The sequence below is a fragment of the Emydura macquarii genome, unplaced genomic scaffold (genome assembly GCF_026122565.2).
Source record: "Emydura macquarii macquarii isolate MOO-44397 ecotype Brisbane River unplaced genomic scaffold, CSIRO-AGI_Emac_v2 contig_1477, whole genome shotgun sequence".
Classification (NCBI taxonomy): domain Eukaryota; kingdom Metazoa; phylum Chordata; order Testudines; family Chelidae; genus Emydura; species Emydura macquarii.
In genome coordinates this window covers 12,182,426-12,202,031 of record NW_027131614.1, presented here as the reverse complement: position 1 = coordinate 12,202,031, position 19,606 = coordinate 12,182,426, and the positions used below count along the sequence as shown (strand labels likewise).

Here is a 19,606-nt window from a genome sequence, read left to right as displayed (position 1 = left end):
GACTAATATTCTGATGAAGCTCTAAGTATAGGCTAGCCAGAACCCTAACTGAAAACTGGGAATATATGCTGTTATTTAGATTTCTTTAACTCAGGTAACATTTCTATACAACATGCTGAGTGGCAGTTCAGATGGTACTGTACACAAATGCAAATAAAATTTTTCCTATGTAGTGACAAATGACATTAAATAAGCTGTCATTGAAGAGTCCATTTCTGAGTTATTTTTACATTTCCTCTTTTTCAATAAGAGTATTATGAAAGCTATGTTGCCTATAGTTTGTTATTATGTCCAGTAGATTGACAGCTTTTAACTAATGGGAAACCAGCAGCGTCACATTCAGTCAAAAACAAATGAAACTCAGAGCTGGGGAATATTGGTAATTGAAAATATAAAGCAACCTTTTCTGCTAAGGGAGGCTTGATCAAGAAGATGTTTGCAAAGTTGTTGTTCAACTATATAGAAGATGTTATGATTGGGTATACCGCCACCCATTTGACTCCCAGGATTGTCGGAAGAACCACGCTTCAGGTCTAGGACTCTTCTGGGAAACTAGGGTAATAAGCAGGGGTTAGGAGTGACTGAACTTCCTTAACGTCTCAGGAAACCAACTGGAACTTACAAAAAGAGTAGGAAAAAGAAAGTCATAGGCTGAGCATGCCTGAAAAGCCAAACAACTATGTCGAGGGAAGTAGGCTGCCTGCAGAGGGGATTTGTTAGTCTGTCTTGTTTAAATGCTGAGGAAAGGAAATTTGGTGCTTCTATTTCTCTGACCTGAAGAAAGAAAAGAAATAGATTTTTGTTTGTTTAAACTCTGAGGTATGAGGATTTTGGACTTTTGCTTTCATTGACAGAATGTTAGGATTGGGTTTACAGTGAGCTCTAGAAAGAGCTTTTTTGTTTCATTGTCTTCTTTTGATTTGCCTGGTCTCTTCTCTGCTGAAGGACCAGTTGCACACAGTGGTTAGATTTGGTTCCGAGTTGCTTTATAAACCTTAAATAAATCTTGCTTATTAACTCTTGAGTTGGGTGGTTATTATGGTTTGCATAGCTGCTTTGCCTCCCTGTAAGCTTCCAGGGTGTGGCTGATAACCTAGAAATCTTGAATGGTCTTGGAGACCTTTTTACGTTGCTGGACTCTGACCCTATTCTGTGCATCAGTGCAAATGCCACTGAACACCTTATACCATATACTCAGAGGTACTCTTGCTGTCAGTTCCTAGTATTCATCTTTTCAAGACCACCAGGAGACTATTCTCAGGGCAGATACCTTACATCTGGAATTGACTGCTTTTCATGTTCATTCAGAACAACATGCAGGGTGCATTTGTTTAGCTTTGAGATTGGTTAATTTCTTTTTACTTGACAACTTTGTTGCTGAAATAGCTAGCTCTGGGCGTTTTGTCTAAGCTATCCTTGGTGGGTAGCTTTCTATGAGGATTTTTTGTGTGTTTACTCCCCCTATTTTTTACAGCACCTGGCTGCCATGGAGATTTGCTTGCAACATTTTGCAGTTAGGAATATGCAGCATTTCATGGTAGCCAGCATACATCTTAATAATAAAAAATAGACTATATAAAACAAATGTTGTGTAATGTAATTCAAGCAGCAAACCAAACAATTATTTGAAATTAAAACAAATATTGGTATGTAAATTGTATGTCATGATTGGCAGAAAACTAAATTTAAATAATTGTGAAAAAGCACCAAAGTGTAAATACTGATTTATTAATGAGTCAGTTCAGTGCAGCATTATTAAAGGGTTTATTTATAATATCTATAATACAGAATGTCTATTTAATTAGCTTGTTATCCAACCAAAATAAAGCAATTACAGCTTTATTGTTGGTAATATTTAATAAGTTGATTACTTCATCTCATTATTATCTGGGTGATAAGGAACTAATGCATTAATTATTTGAGCAATAACATGAATAAATCATTTCTATTTTGATGGCAACCATTCACCAAAGCCTTTTTGGTGTCTCAGGAGCAAATACAACTAAATCATGCACAATAGAAAATTTGAACTTTAATAAAATAAAATACTGTGTTAAAATGAAGTCATGATGTTCCAAAGACTTTCACAAATAAAATACTCAGTGGTGCTTTGAAAAGAAGCAATGGATGTAGCAAAAGAGTATGTTTGTATGCAGTAATTTTCAATCTTAGATATACAGTTACATTTTCAGAGAGCCATATGGATTGTTAACAGTGCCACTCCCATTACATTTAATGTCACTTTCCCTGCTAATTCCCTGTGCTGCTAGGAAAATGAACCCCTTAGAATTATTACTTTTTTTCCTGAAGTTTTAAAGAAGCAAGTTAGCTCTTCAGTTTGGCTCTGTGCTCTTCAGGATTGCACGCTAGTTGTTGCCTTGCTGTTCAGCAGTCTAATCAGTTGTTCTTCATGACGCTATTTTCTTTTTGTCCTAACTTTTCTCACTCTGGTGGTTTAAGTGCTTAACCACTTAATTGTTAAAAGAGAAGGCATGTCCTATACCCTCGCACTTAGTTTTCTCAGAATTTCTGTGATGAGTTGCTGTTTCAACATTTGTCAGATGATGGATAGCTTTGGCAACTTCTTCGTCTCAGATCCTTTTCCACAGCTAATTCTTCAAGCTGAACTTCATGTGGGAATTTCTGGCTGAATTATGTTTCTCACATGTGGAATACATTAGGTATCTTTCCTTCTGCTTATAACAGATACCCACTTAATAGATAATTCAATAAACAGACATGTGAAGTACTGTACCCAAGTGTATGCACTGGAGCTATACAATTTGTCTCCGTGAAGACAAATTACTTGGGATCTGATTCTACCACATTAACTCCATTGAATAGTCTCATTGCATTGAGTGGAGTGCTTGTGGAGTAATTTGCTAGTCATTGTGACAAAGGGTGATGAAATTAGGCTTTTGCTTCTCTGAGGAGGAGAGAATTATATAACATTAAAACCTCAACACTCTCCCCAAAACACACTATTGCCTGTGGGTGTAATAATAATACTTAGTGCTTCCAATCCATGGTTTTCAGAGTTTTATAAAGGAGAACAAGAATACAAATAAGAAAAGTGAGGTAGAGAGAAGTCAAGTGATTTGCTCAAATGAGTTGACACAAAGAATGACTTCCAGAGATGGAAGTAGAATCTATTTCTCCTGACTCTCTGTCCCCTGCTGATGACTTGTATTTTTTGTAATTCTCTTTTCTTGCTTAAAGGGGTGCTGTCAGCATCAAGAAATGACTTTCAAAGTTGTTCCAGGTATTACACCTGCCCATGCCTCCCTGCCAATCTTTGTGTCTTTACAGTCACATCTGGCAATTATTTTAATTGGCTTTTCTCCCCACTGTTGCTGTGTGGAAGATCCAGGCAACCACCAGAAGTTGACAGATAATAGAAATGAAAGTTACATTGACTCTGAGCAATGTTCTGTCAAATGCACAAAGTGAACAAACTGAAAACGCAATATATATTTCTTTCCTCTCTGTTATAGTTACCTTAAGTGTTACTTGTAACAATCGTAGGCAATTTATTTTAATATTTCAGATAGTTTTTTTTAGTTGATGGTGTCACTCTGTTTTCATTTAGGGAAAAAATATTAACTTGTGTTCATAACAAACTAAGGCTAATCCTACAGTCCTTATTTATGCAATGTTTCCTCACCCCTTGCAGCCTTAGAGGTTGGTGAGCCTTAATAAGGTCCAGGAAAAGAGAGAAAATCCTGGCTCCCTTCCCACCTCTGCCTTCCCTTCCCAATGAGTGTTCAACATTCTCATGGGTTTGGGGTGGGGAGAAGTGGGGGAAGGGACAGGTTTTGGAAGGGTGGCTCCATACCGCATTGGCAGGATTGAAGGATGCAATGGACTGAAAGCCCATTAATTCCTGCATACCTGAGGAGAATGATCCCTTTCCCTTTGCTGAGGTGCTATTTATTAAACCACATTCCTGGTGTCTTGTCTTGTCTTCCTGTGGTGTGCAGGACAAAGCTCTTTGCAGTCAGTTACTCAAGACTTTTGTTCATGGTGAGCTCTGCAGGTTTTAGCATTTGGCAAATACCATTAGCATGTAACCTTTTAGTCGATCAGTACTTTATCTTTCAAAGAGAAGATAGTGAAACAAAGCTTAGAAAGTACCATTATGCAATGTTAAACCAAAGCATATAACATCAAAGATCATGACATATATCACCAAAGATTAATGGGTTCTTGCTTCATGACTTTATGAGGTCAGTGTATACAAGAAACTAGGGAATTGAACTGATTTAGTTATTGAGGGAAATAATTTCTAACTTGTGCACAAAAAAGCCATTAATGAATAGAAAGATTGAATTCAATATCTCCTTTCTAATCTTATTAATCTGAAACTTTTACAGTCCATAATTTACTTAGTGGTATTTAAAACTTTTATCACCTTTTTTTTTATAGATGAGTGCATCAGCTAAGTGTGCATATTTTTCCTCCTACAGATCTTCTGCTTAGCAGGATGATTATTTTATTGAAACATATTGTCCGTGGAAGTGTGCATAATACAAGCCTAGCAAAAGCTTCTGGTCAGTGTTTGACCACAGGTGTATTAGAAAACAAATTTTAACTGTGTCTGAGGATTCTTTTTTAGCTTGTTAACATATTAGGGAACTGATACTGTAAAGGTCTGTGGAGGAGAAGGGATTTTATATGTGCATTTTGCTGGATGCAAAGACTTGATTACTGCAATGTATTTTCCTTGGTTGTACACTGAAAGACCGCTGAGAAACTCATTTGGTGCAGATTGCAGTAATACCTACCTGCTAGGTAGTACAGCCAAACAGTACGTGTTACACTATCCTACAAGTACACAGGCTTTGCTCAAGGGGTTGACTTGGATCTATTAAGCCCTGCGTGGCTTTTATCTTGGCTATCTGAGAAACCATCCGTCCACCCAGGTCTCACCTGACAGAAGAGGTCAGCTGGCATGTCCGAACTGATTGTCCCTCGTTTTTTGTCCAGTGCTAGTGACAGGATGGTTTCAGGGCAGGACATTTCACTCTGACATTTACTCCCCATGCTTGTCAATTGAGGAGATATAACTGAATAAGGTAGCAAAAGGCTTGATTCTGGTCTCACTTAGGTCACTGGAGTTTTTGTCATTGTATTGAACTAGTGCAGAATTGGGGCCCAAAACTGAAGACATCTCTAACCACAGTATGTTCCTAAAAATTGATTGGGCAGTGTGGTCTGGAAGAATGAGCACAAATCTGGAAGTTGCTGAATCACTAAAGTGATTTGCTCCAGGCCACACTGCAGTTCTATGCCTTTGTAACTCCACTGAATAGAGTGGAGGATCAAGCTTGTTATATTTAAATTATGAAAACTATGTAGTGTTCTTCAGTCATTTTAGGAGTACTGTAGAGTTACAGATAATACACTCCTGGGGGAATTCTGCCCCATTGTGCGCGCGCAGAATTCATGTCCTCCACAGATTTATTTGCTTCCCTGCAGAAAACTCACTTTCTGACAAGGAAGCAAAGGGAAGCTGAAAGAGCGGTTATGTGCCTCTCCCCAGCAGTGCGGGCATGTCATTTTGGGCACCTGAAGCAACCGGTGGAGAGGTAAATCACTGAGGAGGGTGGGCCAGGGCTGGGGATGCCCCAGTCAGTGGTGCCTGCCCTGCACCGGGCTCAGCTACTAGTCCCAGCTGGGCTAGGGGTGGAGGAGGATCGGACTTCCTCTTCTCCAGCTGGGGCTGGGTCAGATCCATCCCCAGAAACCTCCCTCAGTTTCAGGAAGCCCTGTACTACTCCACCCTCCAGTTCCTGCCCCTATTGCTTCCCAGCTGTGAGGGGAAGGGTCACTGTATGGGGAACAGCTTCCCCATCCACCCAACCCCAGGCCTCCGGACACCCCCATACCCCGATTCTTCCATCAAGCCTCACTCCCACACTCAGACCCCCACGACTGAGTCCCATCCCCCAGCATCTGGCCCCCTCCAAGCCTCTTCCCCCTGCATCTGGACCCCCATGCACCTGGATCACCCTGACAAACCCCCTGCACTCAAACCCCCACCCCAACCAGCCCCACCCCTTCTGCACCTGGACCCCAACTTCTCTGAGTCCCCACCAACTGCAAATGGACCCCCACCCCACCAAGCCCCACTCCCCCAGTACCTGGACCCCCCCCAGTAAGCTCCCTACACCCAGACCCCCCCCTGCCAAGCCCCATCCCCCCCACACCCAGAGCCCACCTGCTGTGAAGTTTGATATCACCATGGCTGCTAATTTAAAAAAAAAAGTGTCACCTCCAGTCATCATTTAAGGGCCAAGGCCTCTTCTCCTTAAAGATGTGACAAAATCTCATTGAAGTTACGAAGATGAAATAACATCAAAGCACTTTTAGAAATTACATAGGCCAAAAGAATTGTTAAACTACACCTATAACATTGACTTCTATATTTTGGGGTGGGGTGGGGGGGAGAGCTCCAGCCAGACCAATGGAGTCGTGCGTGGGGGGGGCAAATTCTGCACCTGCCCGAGGCCTGCAGTTCATGGGGGCAACACCTCCCCATGTTCCCCCCAAACTATGCTCATGCGGAGGCTTTGTAATGATAATTTGTCAAAGCTGTCAACTGTTCAGCATTCCCTCTCATTATAATGCATCTAATGTTTGTAGAGGAGTTATTTTGCACTATAAGTGACTTCCAGGTCACAGGCCTGCGCTAGTATGTAGCATTATCATTGTACATGTTGCTTTCTGCAGGTTTTTGAGAACATTTCTGTCTATATAATAACTTAGTTGTATGTTTTTGGGTTCTGATCTATATTCTGAGCAGCCAGTAACTGTTTAGGAGATGCAATGACAACAGATACCTGACTTAATTCTGTCTTTCTCTGCAGCTGCACTCTGAGTGTCACTCTGGAGCAGGCTATAATTCTTGCTCGGAGCCATGGACTACCTCCTCGCTATATAATGCAAGCTACAGATGTGATGCGCAAACAGGTAAGGCCAGCCTTACACTTCAGAATGTGTTAACATTTCTCCATAGGAATTTCATGTGTTCAGCCAAAAACTGAATTAACTAGTCATTTTTCTCATGTGATAATGACTTGGATAATTAGGAGAACCAAGAACCAGCCGTCTCCCTAAATTCGTTACAAGACAACTTCAGAATGTTCTGACATTTTAAAAGATTCTGTAGAATTCGAAGTTCATTTTCATAACTATTTCTGAACTTAGTTTTTATACTGGGGAAAAATACTGATCCAGTTATTTCTCCAGGCCTGGACCCAGGATGTGTATGCATACCCCTCCCGTTGATTGGACATATTTACATATTCACACCCTTCTTGCCAGAACTCCTAGATTGCTGTGCTCTGTGGTGTATTGCTAACAGAGGAATCACAGTGGAGAGATCAGCTAGAGACAGACCCAAAAGGAGAGCAGAGAGAGAGAGCTCATTTACACAAGCTTTACTCTAATGCAGTTGACTCCTAAAAAAGTTCATTTTTATTGGCCTTTGTCAATAGGCTGACTTTTCCGTTGCATCAGTCAGCTTGCTGAAGAGCCACTCACCAAGGCCACCAAAGGCTTGTGATCCCTAGATGGCAGTAGCTGTTTTCTTCTAGTTCAAGCCCATGCAGTGTGGGGGATACAATTAGCAGAAGAGGAAGACTAGAGAAGCATGGAGAGGGGAAAGGTGGGTTGAAAGAGACTATGTCCAGATTGTGTGTTTTGATGCTACTGTGACATTCCCTTCTGCAATCTGGACTGGTATATTGCTTTTTCACCCCAATCTCTCACTCCTAGAGCCTGACTAGGACTAGCTCCGCTGTGTGAACACCCACTCCTGGGTCAGCTCACACCCAGCCTTCTGCAAACCAGCGTCTTTTACTTTAGTGAGTGGGTGAGTGCTTCTGGCCAGCCACTCATGGGATTATGCAATGGTCTGATCTCCACTCCCAGATGCAACCCTAGGAACTGCTGTTTTACAGAGTTCAGTACTGCCCACTGGACTCTGCAAGCTCATTGGTTAGTCAATTTATCAAAGAAATTGATATGCACCAGCTCTGTCACTCTAGGTGAGGTCTCTAATACATCCAAGCCACAAGTACTGCTTTAGATAAAACAAACAAATAAGTGTATTACAGAAAGATTTTAAGTGCTTATAAGATAGAATAATATAAATCAGATTTGATTGTGAAGAAAACAAAGCAAATCACACTCTAAACTAAACTTAACATTTCAGTAATCTTACAGTCTTTGATTTTATCTCACCATGGGCTGGCAAACTCTTTCAGCCAGGCCCTCCCCCAGTGCACCGTCTTTCAGTTGCTTGATGTTGTCTTGTAGATGGAATGCAAATGAGAGCTCAAGAGACCAAAATGTCTCTCATTTTAACAGATTCTCCTGCCACCCCCTGGGGTCAGGTGATCGGCAATGTCTGGCATGGCTTCCTCCACTTGAGTCAAATGAACATCACCTTATCAGATGCTCAGGCCAGTCCATTGTTCCTGTATGCATGCCTCAGGGAGGCGTGAACCCTCACTCTACTTTGCCTGGATCCATGTGAGACACATATTTGGGAATATTACATAGCAGAGTTTCATAACCACGCATGTGACATTGCAAGAAATATACCATCATAACAATAATGTTAGTATGCCATGAGCATTCCCAAAACACCTTGCATGACATACTTTGCATTAAACAATACACAATATAAGGGTGAACATGAATGATACACAAATCACACCCTAAGAGTGTATATGGGGTACAGTGTGTCACAGCTAATTAATGGCAATCTGAAAATATATTGAATTAACTCTTTTGGGAAGCTTTATCTGACAGTGGGCTACTCTGCCTAAGTTTCTCATATGTGAAATGAACATAGTAATACTCACCTTTGTAAAGCACTTTAAGAGGGTTGGATGACAGGGACTATATAAATAGTACTGTATTACTATTATTAAAACCAATCTGTAATCTTCCTGATCTTTTTTTTTTTTTTTTGGTGACCCAACCTTAACTTTTTCTGTGTAGTTCCTATGTGAGAAATGCCTTTTTTCTTTTTTCTTTAAATTGTTGGCTGGAAAACTTTTTTTATTGGGTAGACTGTTTTAAACCAGCTTCTTTTTTTATTTCAACAAATGATTTGGTCCTTAGTCTTTACAGGATTATATTTTTAATTAATGATTTTTTATAATAGCTGTCCTAGCATCTGTATTTTTCATATGTTTGCCAGGGTTTTTAGTATTCCAGAATGAATCCCATGAAATGAAATCCCATAATTACAGAATTTGTATCATGATAGCAGTTAGCTGTAATAAACTAACCTTTTAAATGTTGACTATATTCTCTATGAAAGGCGGAAGTAAGGAAATTACTTGTGGTTCTTAACAAGACCTCAGTGTGATATATTTTTAATGCTTGATATGAAACTAATATAACATTATGAGATGCTCTTTTATTATTTATAGAGTATCATATTGCAAATATTAAATGTTTTGTAAAGAAATATGTAAATGACAAGGTCCTTTCATTGAAGTGTTTACAACCTACTGGAGATAAATATTGTACCTGAGATGAACAGTTCAAATGCCAGAAGATGAGGCATGGTTATTCAACCAGGGAATCTGGTAGGTTTTAAGAATGGATGGGAGAGAAGTTGAGACATGCGAGATAGTGATTGTGCAAAGCTTAGCGGGCAAAGAGACAAAAAGAGGAGCAAGGAGGCAGGATGAGAGGCATATAAAATGGGATGGGGATTAGGATAAATTGAAGATAAATTATATTAGCAGATACTGAGTTTAAATTCAGTGCAGAATCAGAGGCAGCTCATGGAAGGGTTTGTGGAGTGTTGCCGAAGGAGTGGAACAGGATGCTAATCTTAGCAAATATTTTTGGGATAGGCTGGAGGAGAGCAAGGTAAAATATATAACCTACTGAGAGAAAAATTGTTTACAATAGTTTAATGAGAAATGACAAAGACCCAAAAAAGGTTTTAAATGGTAGGAATATAGGGAAATTAATGAATATTATGAAAGAAGGAAAGAGTAGATTTTGCAAGACTGTAGATATTTTGGGAGGCAGAGGGGAGGACAAGAATAATTGTTTTAAATACATACACCATACAAGTATTCATAAATGTTTTAATTAGATAGTGGGTACAATATACACTGTGCCATTTAAAGTATCTTTAGAGAATCTTATTATTCAACTCAAACTAAAAAAATACAAACACAAACTAAGGATGAAATATATCGGAGTGCAGAGTGTGTGGAAGGCTCTCCGCACTATCTAAGCTCTATATTAAGGATTTAGGGCAAGTGGAGTTTGAGTAATATGAAAGACATTGCACAGTCTTTCTGCACAGGGCTGAATTTCATCCTAAAGCTATATATGTTAAATTGAGTTTACTTAATATAATTTGGCTGTTCCGCCATCTTATTTTGTTTTCATTAGTTTTAACTAGGTATTACATGCATTATCGTAATTTAATAATGGAAACAGCACTATATTAAAGCACACTAAGGCACTAGCAGAGTCTATGTAGACCAACTAATATGATGCAACACTCAAGTGTGCTTTAGAAATCACACCCCTGTAGTGCCTATTACCCCACCATGTAGACAAACTCTTAGATTATACTCTGAATGCAAGCTAGGTATCTTTTAGAACACACCAACAGGATCTACACAGGGCCGTTAAGAGTGCTTTACAAAGCACACCCCTCTAGTGAGCTTTGCTGGCGCCATATAGACAAAACCTAACACCTCAGAAGGCACCCAAAGTGGATAATAGGGGAAATCTACTTAAATGGGGCAACCTCAGCAAGTGGATATTTTTCCTATTAAACTGAATGAAATTATGATCATATTTAACAAGAGTGTCATAATTAATTGTCTAGGATGTACCATTGGAACAGTTTTCAGTCTAATTTCCCTGTCAGTTATAATTCAAAGTCCATAAATGCTTGCACTGTAAGAATTGAGGCTCAGAGCCCTGTTTATTACAGTTTGTATTATAGGGATGAGTTGGAATCCACCAGTCCATCCAAAGTAATTGACTTCTGCTTTTCATTAGTTAATCCAGTCTACAGTGATTTTAAATGTAAAAGTTACTGAACAGCCACCTGCTTTTACACTCTTCATGCATGAAAATCTGTGAATGCAAATAATAGATTCTAACACTTGGGCTTCCTGCTGGCAGAATTAGCACTCACAGAAAACATGTGTCTAAATAGGTTTTTGCTAATGCAAATTCTGTCACCCTCACACACTGTGTTAATACTCCAACATTGCATGTGTCCAGTACACAGAGGAGGCGAGTCTGTGACAGCTTGTTGCTTGAGAACCTGGCTCCCTAGCACAAGCTGCAAGGACTTGTGTTTAGCTCTGGAAGGGTTCAATTCTTGGTGTTGGCAAGCTGTGATGCTTGCAGGTGCTGCATATTGGCAGGTTTGAACATTGAGGGGTATGATTCATATTTGCGGGGGACATCCAGAGGAAGGAGGAATGCAATAGAGAGACTTGCTGCTGGAATCCAGGCATGCAACCTGCCACTTCAGCCTCTTGTGGCTGTATTGTAGTCCATGAGAGGCTATATAGGCTGTGTTTATACTGACAGCGGCAAATTCGCCACTGCCAGATCGATCTTTCTGCATCAGTTGAGCAGTCAGTTTAGACCCGTTCAATCGATCAGGAAGTCGACTGAGTAAATCCACCCCCCTCAAGAAGTGTAGCGCTGCGTCAACGGGAACGCTGTTTCCGTCAGCGCAGCACAGTGTGAACAGTGCGCAAAAGGGAAGCAGAGCAGTCGACGTGAGTTACGCAAACTACGCAGTCGACTGCTGCCGAATCGCGAGGTAAGTGTAAACCAGCCCATAGTGTTTCAGAAAGTGAAAGGCAACAGATTCCTTCACAAAGGTTCCCTCCAGCTCACAGTTATGATGACACTCTTAAATATGGAGGGTTGCTCTTGGTGTACTTACTCTGAGTAACTTTTAAATGGGAATGAAATTTACTGAGTCAGAAAGAATTTACTGAGACACATCATAGCCTTTCCTACCCTTCAGGTGGATCAACATATTTGAGTGGCTCCAGCAGCCTGGTTTCTTCCTCTGATTCCCAGGCAGGTAAATCTCCCCTTCTCCATGACTTCTGGGGTGCAAGCAACTGAAGTACACCACAGCTATATTAAAAAAATAGGAAATTAACAAACAAAAACTGTATTTGGTGACAGTTACGGTTGCATTAGAACAGAACCCACCCGTCCAAAACCTTAAAAGCATGGAGATAAGTTAAGGAGAAAGACCTGTGCATTACTTTCCACATTTGTATTACCTACAACTCTGTTGATAACATACTCAAACACTCCATAAGGCTTTCACTTTCATCTTCAATAGAGCCCCAAAGATATATGCACGCCAAGGTCGTCAAGATTGAACTGTAATACAAAACCTTAACAGGGAACTTAGCAGTGTTAATGCAGAATAATTTCCCAAATGCATGGAATGAGTAACAGTTATGGGAGCTGAGCTGTTGATATAAATGATCATAAAAGCACATGAGGTTATTGTTAAAATTTTCTTATCACTACATGGTAGCCACTTCCCAAATACTCAGGAAGAATGTTCTTTTCTGCAAGGAATTGACAATGTAAGAATAGACAGACAAGTAAACAGAGAACAGGACAAAAGGAACAACAATAGGATATTTGTGCGAATATATACATACAGACACAAAAAACTCAGCTTGATTCTCTATAAACAGCATGACAAAGGTGAGTCTTCAAGAGAGACTGAAATGTGGAGAGGATAGAGGCCTTGAGGATGAGCTCATACTTTGCATAGGGTCCACTTAGACGAAGATATGGAGGAGGAGATTGAAAAGATAAGTAGAGCCCTGCAAATCTGCGTATATATGCTTTATATCCACAGACCATGTTTGCAGATTGGATGCGGATGCCAATTTTGTATCTGTGCAGGGCTTTAAAGATAAGTAGGCAGAAAAGACTGGGAACATTATTTGTATTGTCTTACCCTGAGTAACATTTTTTCATTGCTTTGACATGAATATACAATAACACTGCATTTTCAGTAACGTGATAAAAGTGGTGCAGATTTAGCACTCAGTTATGTGCATAAATGGAAGCTACTTTCTCAAAAGTGGTCAGTTTTTGCCCTCCTTAAAGAAATGTCAACCTGTGGAACTCATTGCTGGGGGTGTAGTGAAGGCCAAAACTATAACAGGGTTCACAAAAGAAGTAGATAAGTTCAAGGAGGATAGTTGCCAATGGTTATTAGCCAGGATGGGTAGGGATGCATCCCCATGCTCTGGGTGTACATAACCTCTGATTGCTGGAAGCTGGGAGTGAACGGTGGGGGATGGATCAGTTGATGATTACTTGTTCTGTTCATTCCGTCCAAAGCACCTAGTGTTAGAAATAATCAAACAGGTTGTCCTGGGAGTGGATTGGGGAGACAGAACCCTTTATTGCCTGCTTGTTCCACCTCCATGCCGCGAGTGAGCAATGAGGGGGTTACTTTACAATTCTTTTATCCATAACAGTATGTAAATGTATACATTTTCAGCAACTCCCCATAGACCCTAATTTGGTTACATTGACACCTATAAAATGAATATTAACAACTACATAATGAATATAATTATACCCGCCCCTGTTTATTGTTTACAGGATTACCATACAGAGGTTAGGCACATCACCTTAAAACCTATAAATTTTACACTAACATTCTTTGAAGTAAAGGCATGCCAGAGGGGAAGGAAGATAATGCTTTCTTCCCACCAAGACCTTGCACAGAAGTAGCAATAGGTATTTTATTAACCTCATTCCCAGCACAGATGGCCAGGAAGGGAGGAAAAGAAGAAAAAGATAACAGACTCTAACTAAAATTCATACCAATTATCAGAAACAAGGTTTGCCCTTGCCTTGACCCCATTCCCTGTAATTTAGGCCTCGCCGCCTGTCCAGCTTTTAACTCTTTACTGTCCTACACATAGCACTGGCAATTGTCAGAAGACAGGATACTGGGCAAAATGGACCATTGGTCTGACCCAGCATGGCTGTTCTTATATAAGTGTCCTGGCAGAGTGGGCCTGTCCTTTTTTCTAACAACAATGGAAATGCTGCTCCATAAATCAGTTTACAGATCTGGTGGTGGAACTTTCTCTACCCAAAGCTAGAAGTCAGCTTTCATGAGTGCTCAGGCACTATTGGTTCACAGAGCAAAGAGTTTTAGTGCCCTTTAAGTGTGCTATCTGTTTACTCCAATACGGGGCTAGTAGTTTCAACATGCAAATTGTTATTGATTTAAAAATATTAGATATGCTTAACAATAAAAAGCAAATTACTTCTTGAATAAAATATAAACTCACAAGTGATGTAGATATACTGAAATGGAGGATGAAGGCTCACATAGCAAGCTATCTTAATTTCCCTCTCTCCCCATCCCAGGAGAAAAACTGAACCTGTTGGTAGGGGTGGTTTAAGTAAGGTTTAATTTGTTCTCCTAATAAACAATAGATTAGATGGCTGGATGAAGCCAGAATCCTTTTAAATCAAAACTTTTGATTTATTATGCTAGTTAGATATTAGGATTAATTCATCTAGTGGGTGATTTAAATAAAAATATGCTGTTTTTCTTCCTCAGAAGCAGTTACAGTGTTAAAGGTCAGGATCTACATATGACTAATGTTAATAAATTCTCATGTGTATTATGTATACACTGGTATTCAGTTAATCCCATCGATCTTGACCATCAGCAGTCTACCTTTGACATATATACACACATCAAATAACTCAAAGTGGTTTATGAATGAATGTAGAGTTACAAGTGTCATAGAGATAATATTTGCAGTGGGTTTTCTATAGTAGATATACCACTGATGTGTGTTTTGGCAATATCTAATGTTAAAAAGTTTAATCAATATTTTTGGTTTCATCAGAATATATTTTACTTTATAAAATGAAAGCAATGCTATTTAGGAACTATTTACTGAATTTAATTTTTCATAGTTGTTTTGGAGTTATTTAAGTAGTTAAATGTGGTTTGTTTTTTTCTTCAATACCATTACACTTAAAAAAAAAAAAAAAAAAAAATACAAAGATAACAAAACAATTATTTTTATGTTGCATGTGTCTGTTTACTCTAATTGTGAATACCTGCAGGCAGCAGGTATTTAGTCTGTTCCATCTTTAGTTTGAGTCCTTTATTGTGTACTAACATGAGGATTTTATTGTAGTAGTGGACAAATTTAGACAAAATGCAAGTTATATACTCACTCTAATATTCAATCCAATCAGCGGCTCAGCCATACCCTTGCCTGGTTTGTCACTACAGATATGTCTTTATTTTAGATACAGCTTTACCTGTATCCCCCACAAATCTGATATTATCTCACTTTAATTATTGTGAGATTAATCTAATCTTCTTGTGCAGTTGTTAGTCTTCTTTATTTTGTTTTGCAATTGACCCTGAGAGAGAGAGGCAATGAGTAAGTTTTGCTTCCTCTAAAAACTAGAAAACAAAAATTGGCAATAGTAAGTATAATAAATCTGTTCCTTTGTGATATTTCTGCCATTGTTTGCCGACTCTGCTTTTGGAAAGCCAGGTAAATTAAGTTCCACTGATCTGCTGCTTGTCTATGTTGCTCATCAATGTAGTAGCTTGCATGCTTTAATGAATTTCTCCTCACAATATCCCTGTGGGTAGGAAAACACTATTATTCCTGTCTTATAAATGGGGAACTGAGGTACAGAGAGAGTAAGTAACTTGCCCAAGCTTATGCAGGAAAATTGTGTGAGAACCAAGAATAAAACCCATATCTACAAAGTCCCCATCTAATAATGCCTTAATCACAGGCCATCCTTTTTTGTGCTTAAACAGATAATTGAATAGGAAGGATCTGCGGTGTGGGATGGAATCTGTAGTACTTACTCAGAACACTCTCATTGATTGCAATGGGAATTGGGCATGAGTGAGAAATCCGGAAGAGTGAGAAATGCCAAGCAAACTGAATCAGCAGTGTGAGAGTAGTGTAGCTGTTAGTTTGCTTCACAACTTAAATGTTAAATTTTTTTTGTGAAGATCTTTGTTTTTATCTGCTTTTACATTAGTGAAAGAGTAATGATTAGCTGAAAGAACAGAACAGCTGTCTTTTTTCCTGCACCTTTATAAAATCATATTTAGTAGTTTTTATTAGGAAAGTGGGGTTTTTTTGTTGCCTTCAAAAGAAAATAATTATTTAGGTGGGACATCAGTAATGAAGCTTATTTATTGATAAATCTGATCATAGGCCTATTATATATCCAGTAGGTACACTAAAATCCTCATCAGCTCATTGCATCAGATATATGTGAAGCAAAATCTTTCTTCTTTCTTGCAGGGAGCAAGAGTGCAGAATACTGCCAAGAATTTAGGAGTGAGGGACCGAACACCACAATCTGTCCCAAGGTAACTAAATAGTAGAATCAATCATTTGTGACCAAGACCATGATTTGTCTAGTTTGTGCCTAATCATTCTCCCAGACACATACATGCAGCTCACATTGACTTCACTTATGGGCACAGATTGGCTTCTTAGTGTCCAGAGAATGACTTGGGTTTAAAACCATACAACTCCAATGAAAGTAAACTAGTTGCAGAATTAAAACTTCATGGAATGCTTTGAAAATTTACTCTGAAGTTTACCATATTGTTTACAGTTTTTCCTGTATCAGTTTGATTAAAATCTAATACTCTGTTGTTGTTATTGTTGTTATTGTTGTTGAGTAATAATTACACATTGATGTACTATATAAACAGGAATATATGTAGATAACAGATATGAGACCCATTGAAGTGTTAAAATTCCAGTAAGGAAATAATGTAATATATATTACAGAGATGTACAGTATTTGCAAATGAACAGAAACATTGGCAAACAATAAAGCTTCATATGAGAGATACTTGAGGATTCTGATCAATAATCCAAAGACAAAACTGAATGGTAAAATAATATATATACACACTTGAATAAAGTGACTTTTCCTTTTTTGAGCTTACCTCCAAAACAATTCAAAAGCCATTGACCACAATTTGATCAGTTACAGAGATTAGGAGTTTGTTACCCAAGTGTTAAAAGCCTTGGAAGTAAAACTAATATGAAATATCTTGTGAATGTATATCATTTAGTGTTAGCAAGTTTTATCTTTATTTTCCCAAAAAAGAAACATTAAAATTCATACCACAAAAGCTGGAGTATGAAAGGTTTTTAAATGTGGAATGTGTTGCCATTGTTTCCCCTTAGCTGTCTAACCATGGGGAAGTTTCTGCATTCCCAACCAGTCCACACAGTATCCTCTGGATCCCCTACTTCTTCCCTCCTAGGAACCATCAGTTTGCTCCCTCTTTCTGGCAACTGAGAACAGACCATTTCATGAGTTCCTTACAAAAATCACCAAGAGAGCAACCAGGCATCACTCCCTGACAGCTAATCTCCTCTGCGTTGTATCTGAGCTGCTGCTTCAAGTATATGTGTCAGCTTGGATCCCACTGTGGGTGCACATGCACCTCATGCTCATGAGGTCAGAGTCTTTTGAACAGCATTGTTAGTTAGTTCTGTGTGAGTGTCCTGTGCCATCTTGTGCTCCCTTGCAGGAACAGAAAGGGCAGAGCAGCTGCAGTCCTCCCTCAGTTCCCTCTTACTGTCTGGGGCAGCAAGGCAAAACCCAGTGAGTGGTCCAACCCATGGCTCCTTAGAGACTTCAACTTGGTTTTCAACTACCTTCTGTGAAGAAACTTTTTTTTCACATTCCCTTTTCCTCACATTGAAACTTGGGGGGGCAAAAAAAAAGAAAATCAAAGATGCTCCTGCATAAATCTGGGAAGTGGGGTGAGGTGCTTCATGCCAACTGCCTCATCTAATGGCAGATGCTAAACTCTACCCATCTTGCAACACAGTGATTCCCTTTGAAGACAGACATAGCTGCTGCCTTTTCTGCTTCAGGAAGACTCACATTCTGGATAGGTGTTTTGTGTAAGTTGCTCTCTGCAAGAACCCACACATCCAAAGACCCCCAGCTCCAGCTACATCTGCTAGAGCAGTCTGTGTAGGTTGCTTCAGACCCAGAGGTGGGTAACGACCAGAGTGGGGCCAGAAAAAACAGCATCAGCCAGCATTCCCTACAGCAGGCCCCACACCGCAGGATCAGGCAGTGAAAAGAAGGTGAAAGGACTCCAACTAAGTTAGCACCAGCAACTCAGATGCTGACCAAGCTGGTAGTTTCGGCATTGGGAGCCTTGGTGCCTGTACCTTTGGCACTTCTGCCCACACAAAAAGGAGATGTCAAGAGACAGACGGAGCTCAAACATAGCTCCACCCAGGGAGGACAGTCCTGGAAGGACTCGAAACACCATTTCTCAAAGACGGTGCTTCCAAGCCTTCCTTCAAAACCAGAGAGGCACAGGAGAAATGAGACCCAGAATTGAACCTGGTACCGGTACTTTTGTCTGACCCTGGCAAAAGGATGAGACTCATCCTAGAGGTTTCAAAATGTGCTATTACATACTTGCTCATGGGTCAGAGAACCTGCTTCTGCCTGGAACCTCAATATAGTGCTTTGGAGGCTCCTGGAATCTCCCTATGAACCTCTTTCAGAATGTTTATTACATAGTCTCACTCTGAAGACTGTCTTCTTAGTTGCTATCACTTCAGCCAGAAGACTGAGTGAGCTGCAGGCATTTATTGCTGAACCTTCCTACATGACATTCCATAGAGATATGGTAGTGCTGAGCCTTACCTGCAATTCATCCCCCATGTGGTCTCAGAGTTTCATCTAAATCCTTCTTTCAGTCCTGTCTTCTTCCCAAACCCTGCTCTACACTGGGAGAAAAGAAGCTGCACACTCTGGATGTTTCCAGGCCCTTGCTTTAGTACATCGACAGAATCAAACCCTTCAGACTACCTTTCCATTTATTGCTGGTTACAGTAGGCCATTCTAATGGTCAGGCCATCTATCTCCTCACAGAATATCAAATTAGGTAACAAAGAATCTTGCTGAGTTACCAGCTGACTGTGTTACTCCCTGTCTCCATGAAACATGAAGGCTCTCTCCAATAGAGCTTAAGCAACATCCTCTGCCTGCTTCAAGAATGGGCAAGTTTCTGAAATCTGCCATCTGGCAACAGGGAGTAATCCATTGGCTTTTGTTAAACATCAGACTTGCTTTGGACTTGGCTGTCAGAGCAGACATGAAGCTTGGTAGAGCATTTCTGCAATGGCTGTTTAACTGACACTCATTGCTGGGGGTGTAGTGAAGGCCAAAACTATAATGGGGTTATATAAATATAACTGTCCCTTGTCCTGAGGAGACACTGGCAGTCACCTCCAATGGGATCCACACTGATACATACACAAAGAAGAAAGAACAGTTACTTACCCCACAGTAACCGTGGTTCTTTGAGATGTTGTAATCAGTGTGGATACTGCAACCCACCTTCTATTCTGACTTTTCAGAGTCCTCAGCTACCATGGGCTTCAAACTGCCATAGAACTGAGGGAGGTTCATATCCCTTCCACCCTTTATGCCCTTGTATGGGAGCATGAGCATGGCCTCGATGGACACTTCTGTT

General features: G+C 39.9%; 1 protein-coding gene across 3 annotated transcripts in view; it reads left to right on the top strand.

The window, feature by feature from the left end:
• Window positions 1-19,606, top strand: part of PREX2 (phosphatidylinositol-3,4,5-trisphosphate dependent Rac exchange factor 2) — a 257,393-nt gene that overhangs the window by 230,469 nt on the left and 7,318 nt on the right. For all 3 annotated transcript variants that reach the window (XM_067553641.1, XM_067553642.1, XM_067553643.1), the window contains 2 exons: window positions 6,870-6,972; window positions 16,380-16,447. In XM_067553641.1, coding sequence (XP_067409742.1) covers window positions 6,870-6,972; window positions 16,380-16,447 — 171 coding nt within the window. The remainder of the gene's footprint in view (window positions 1-6,869; window positions 6,973-16,379; window positions 16,448-19,606) is intronic.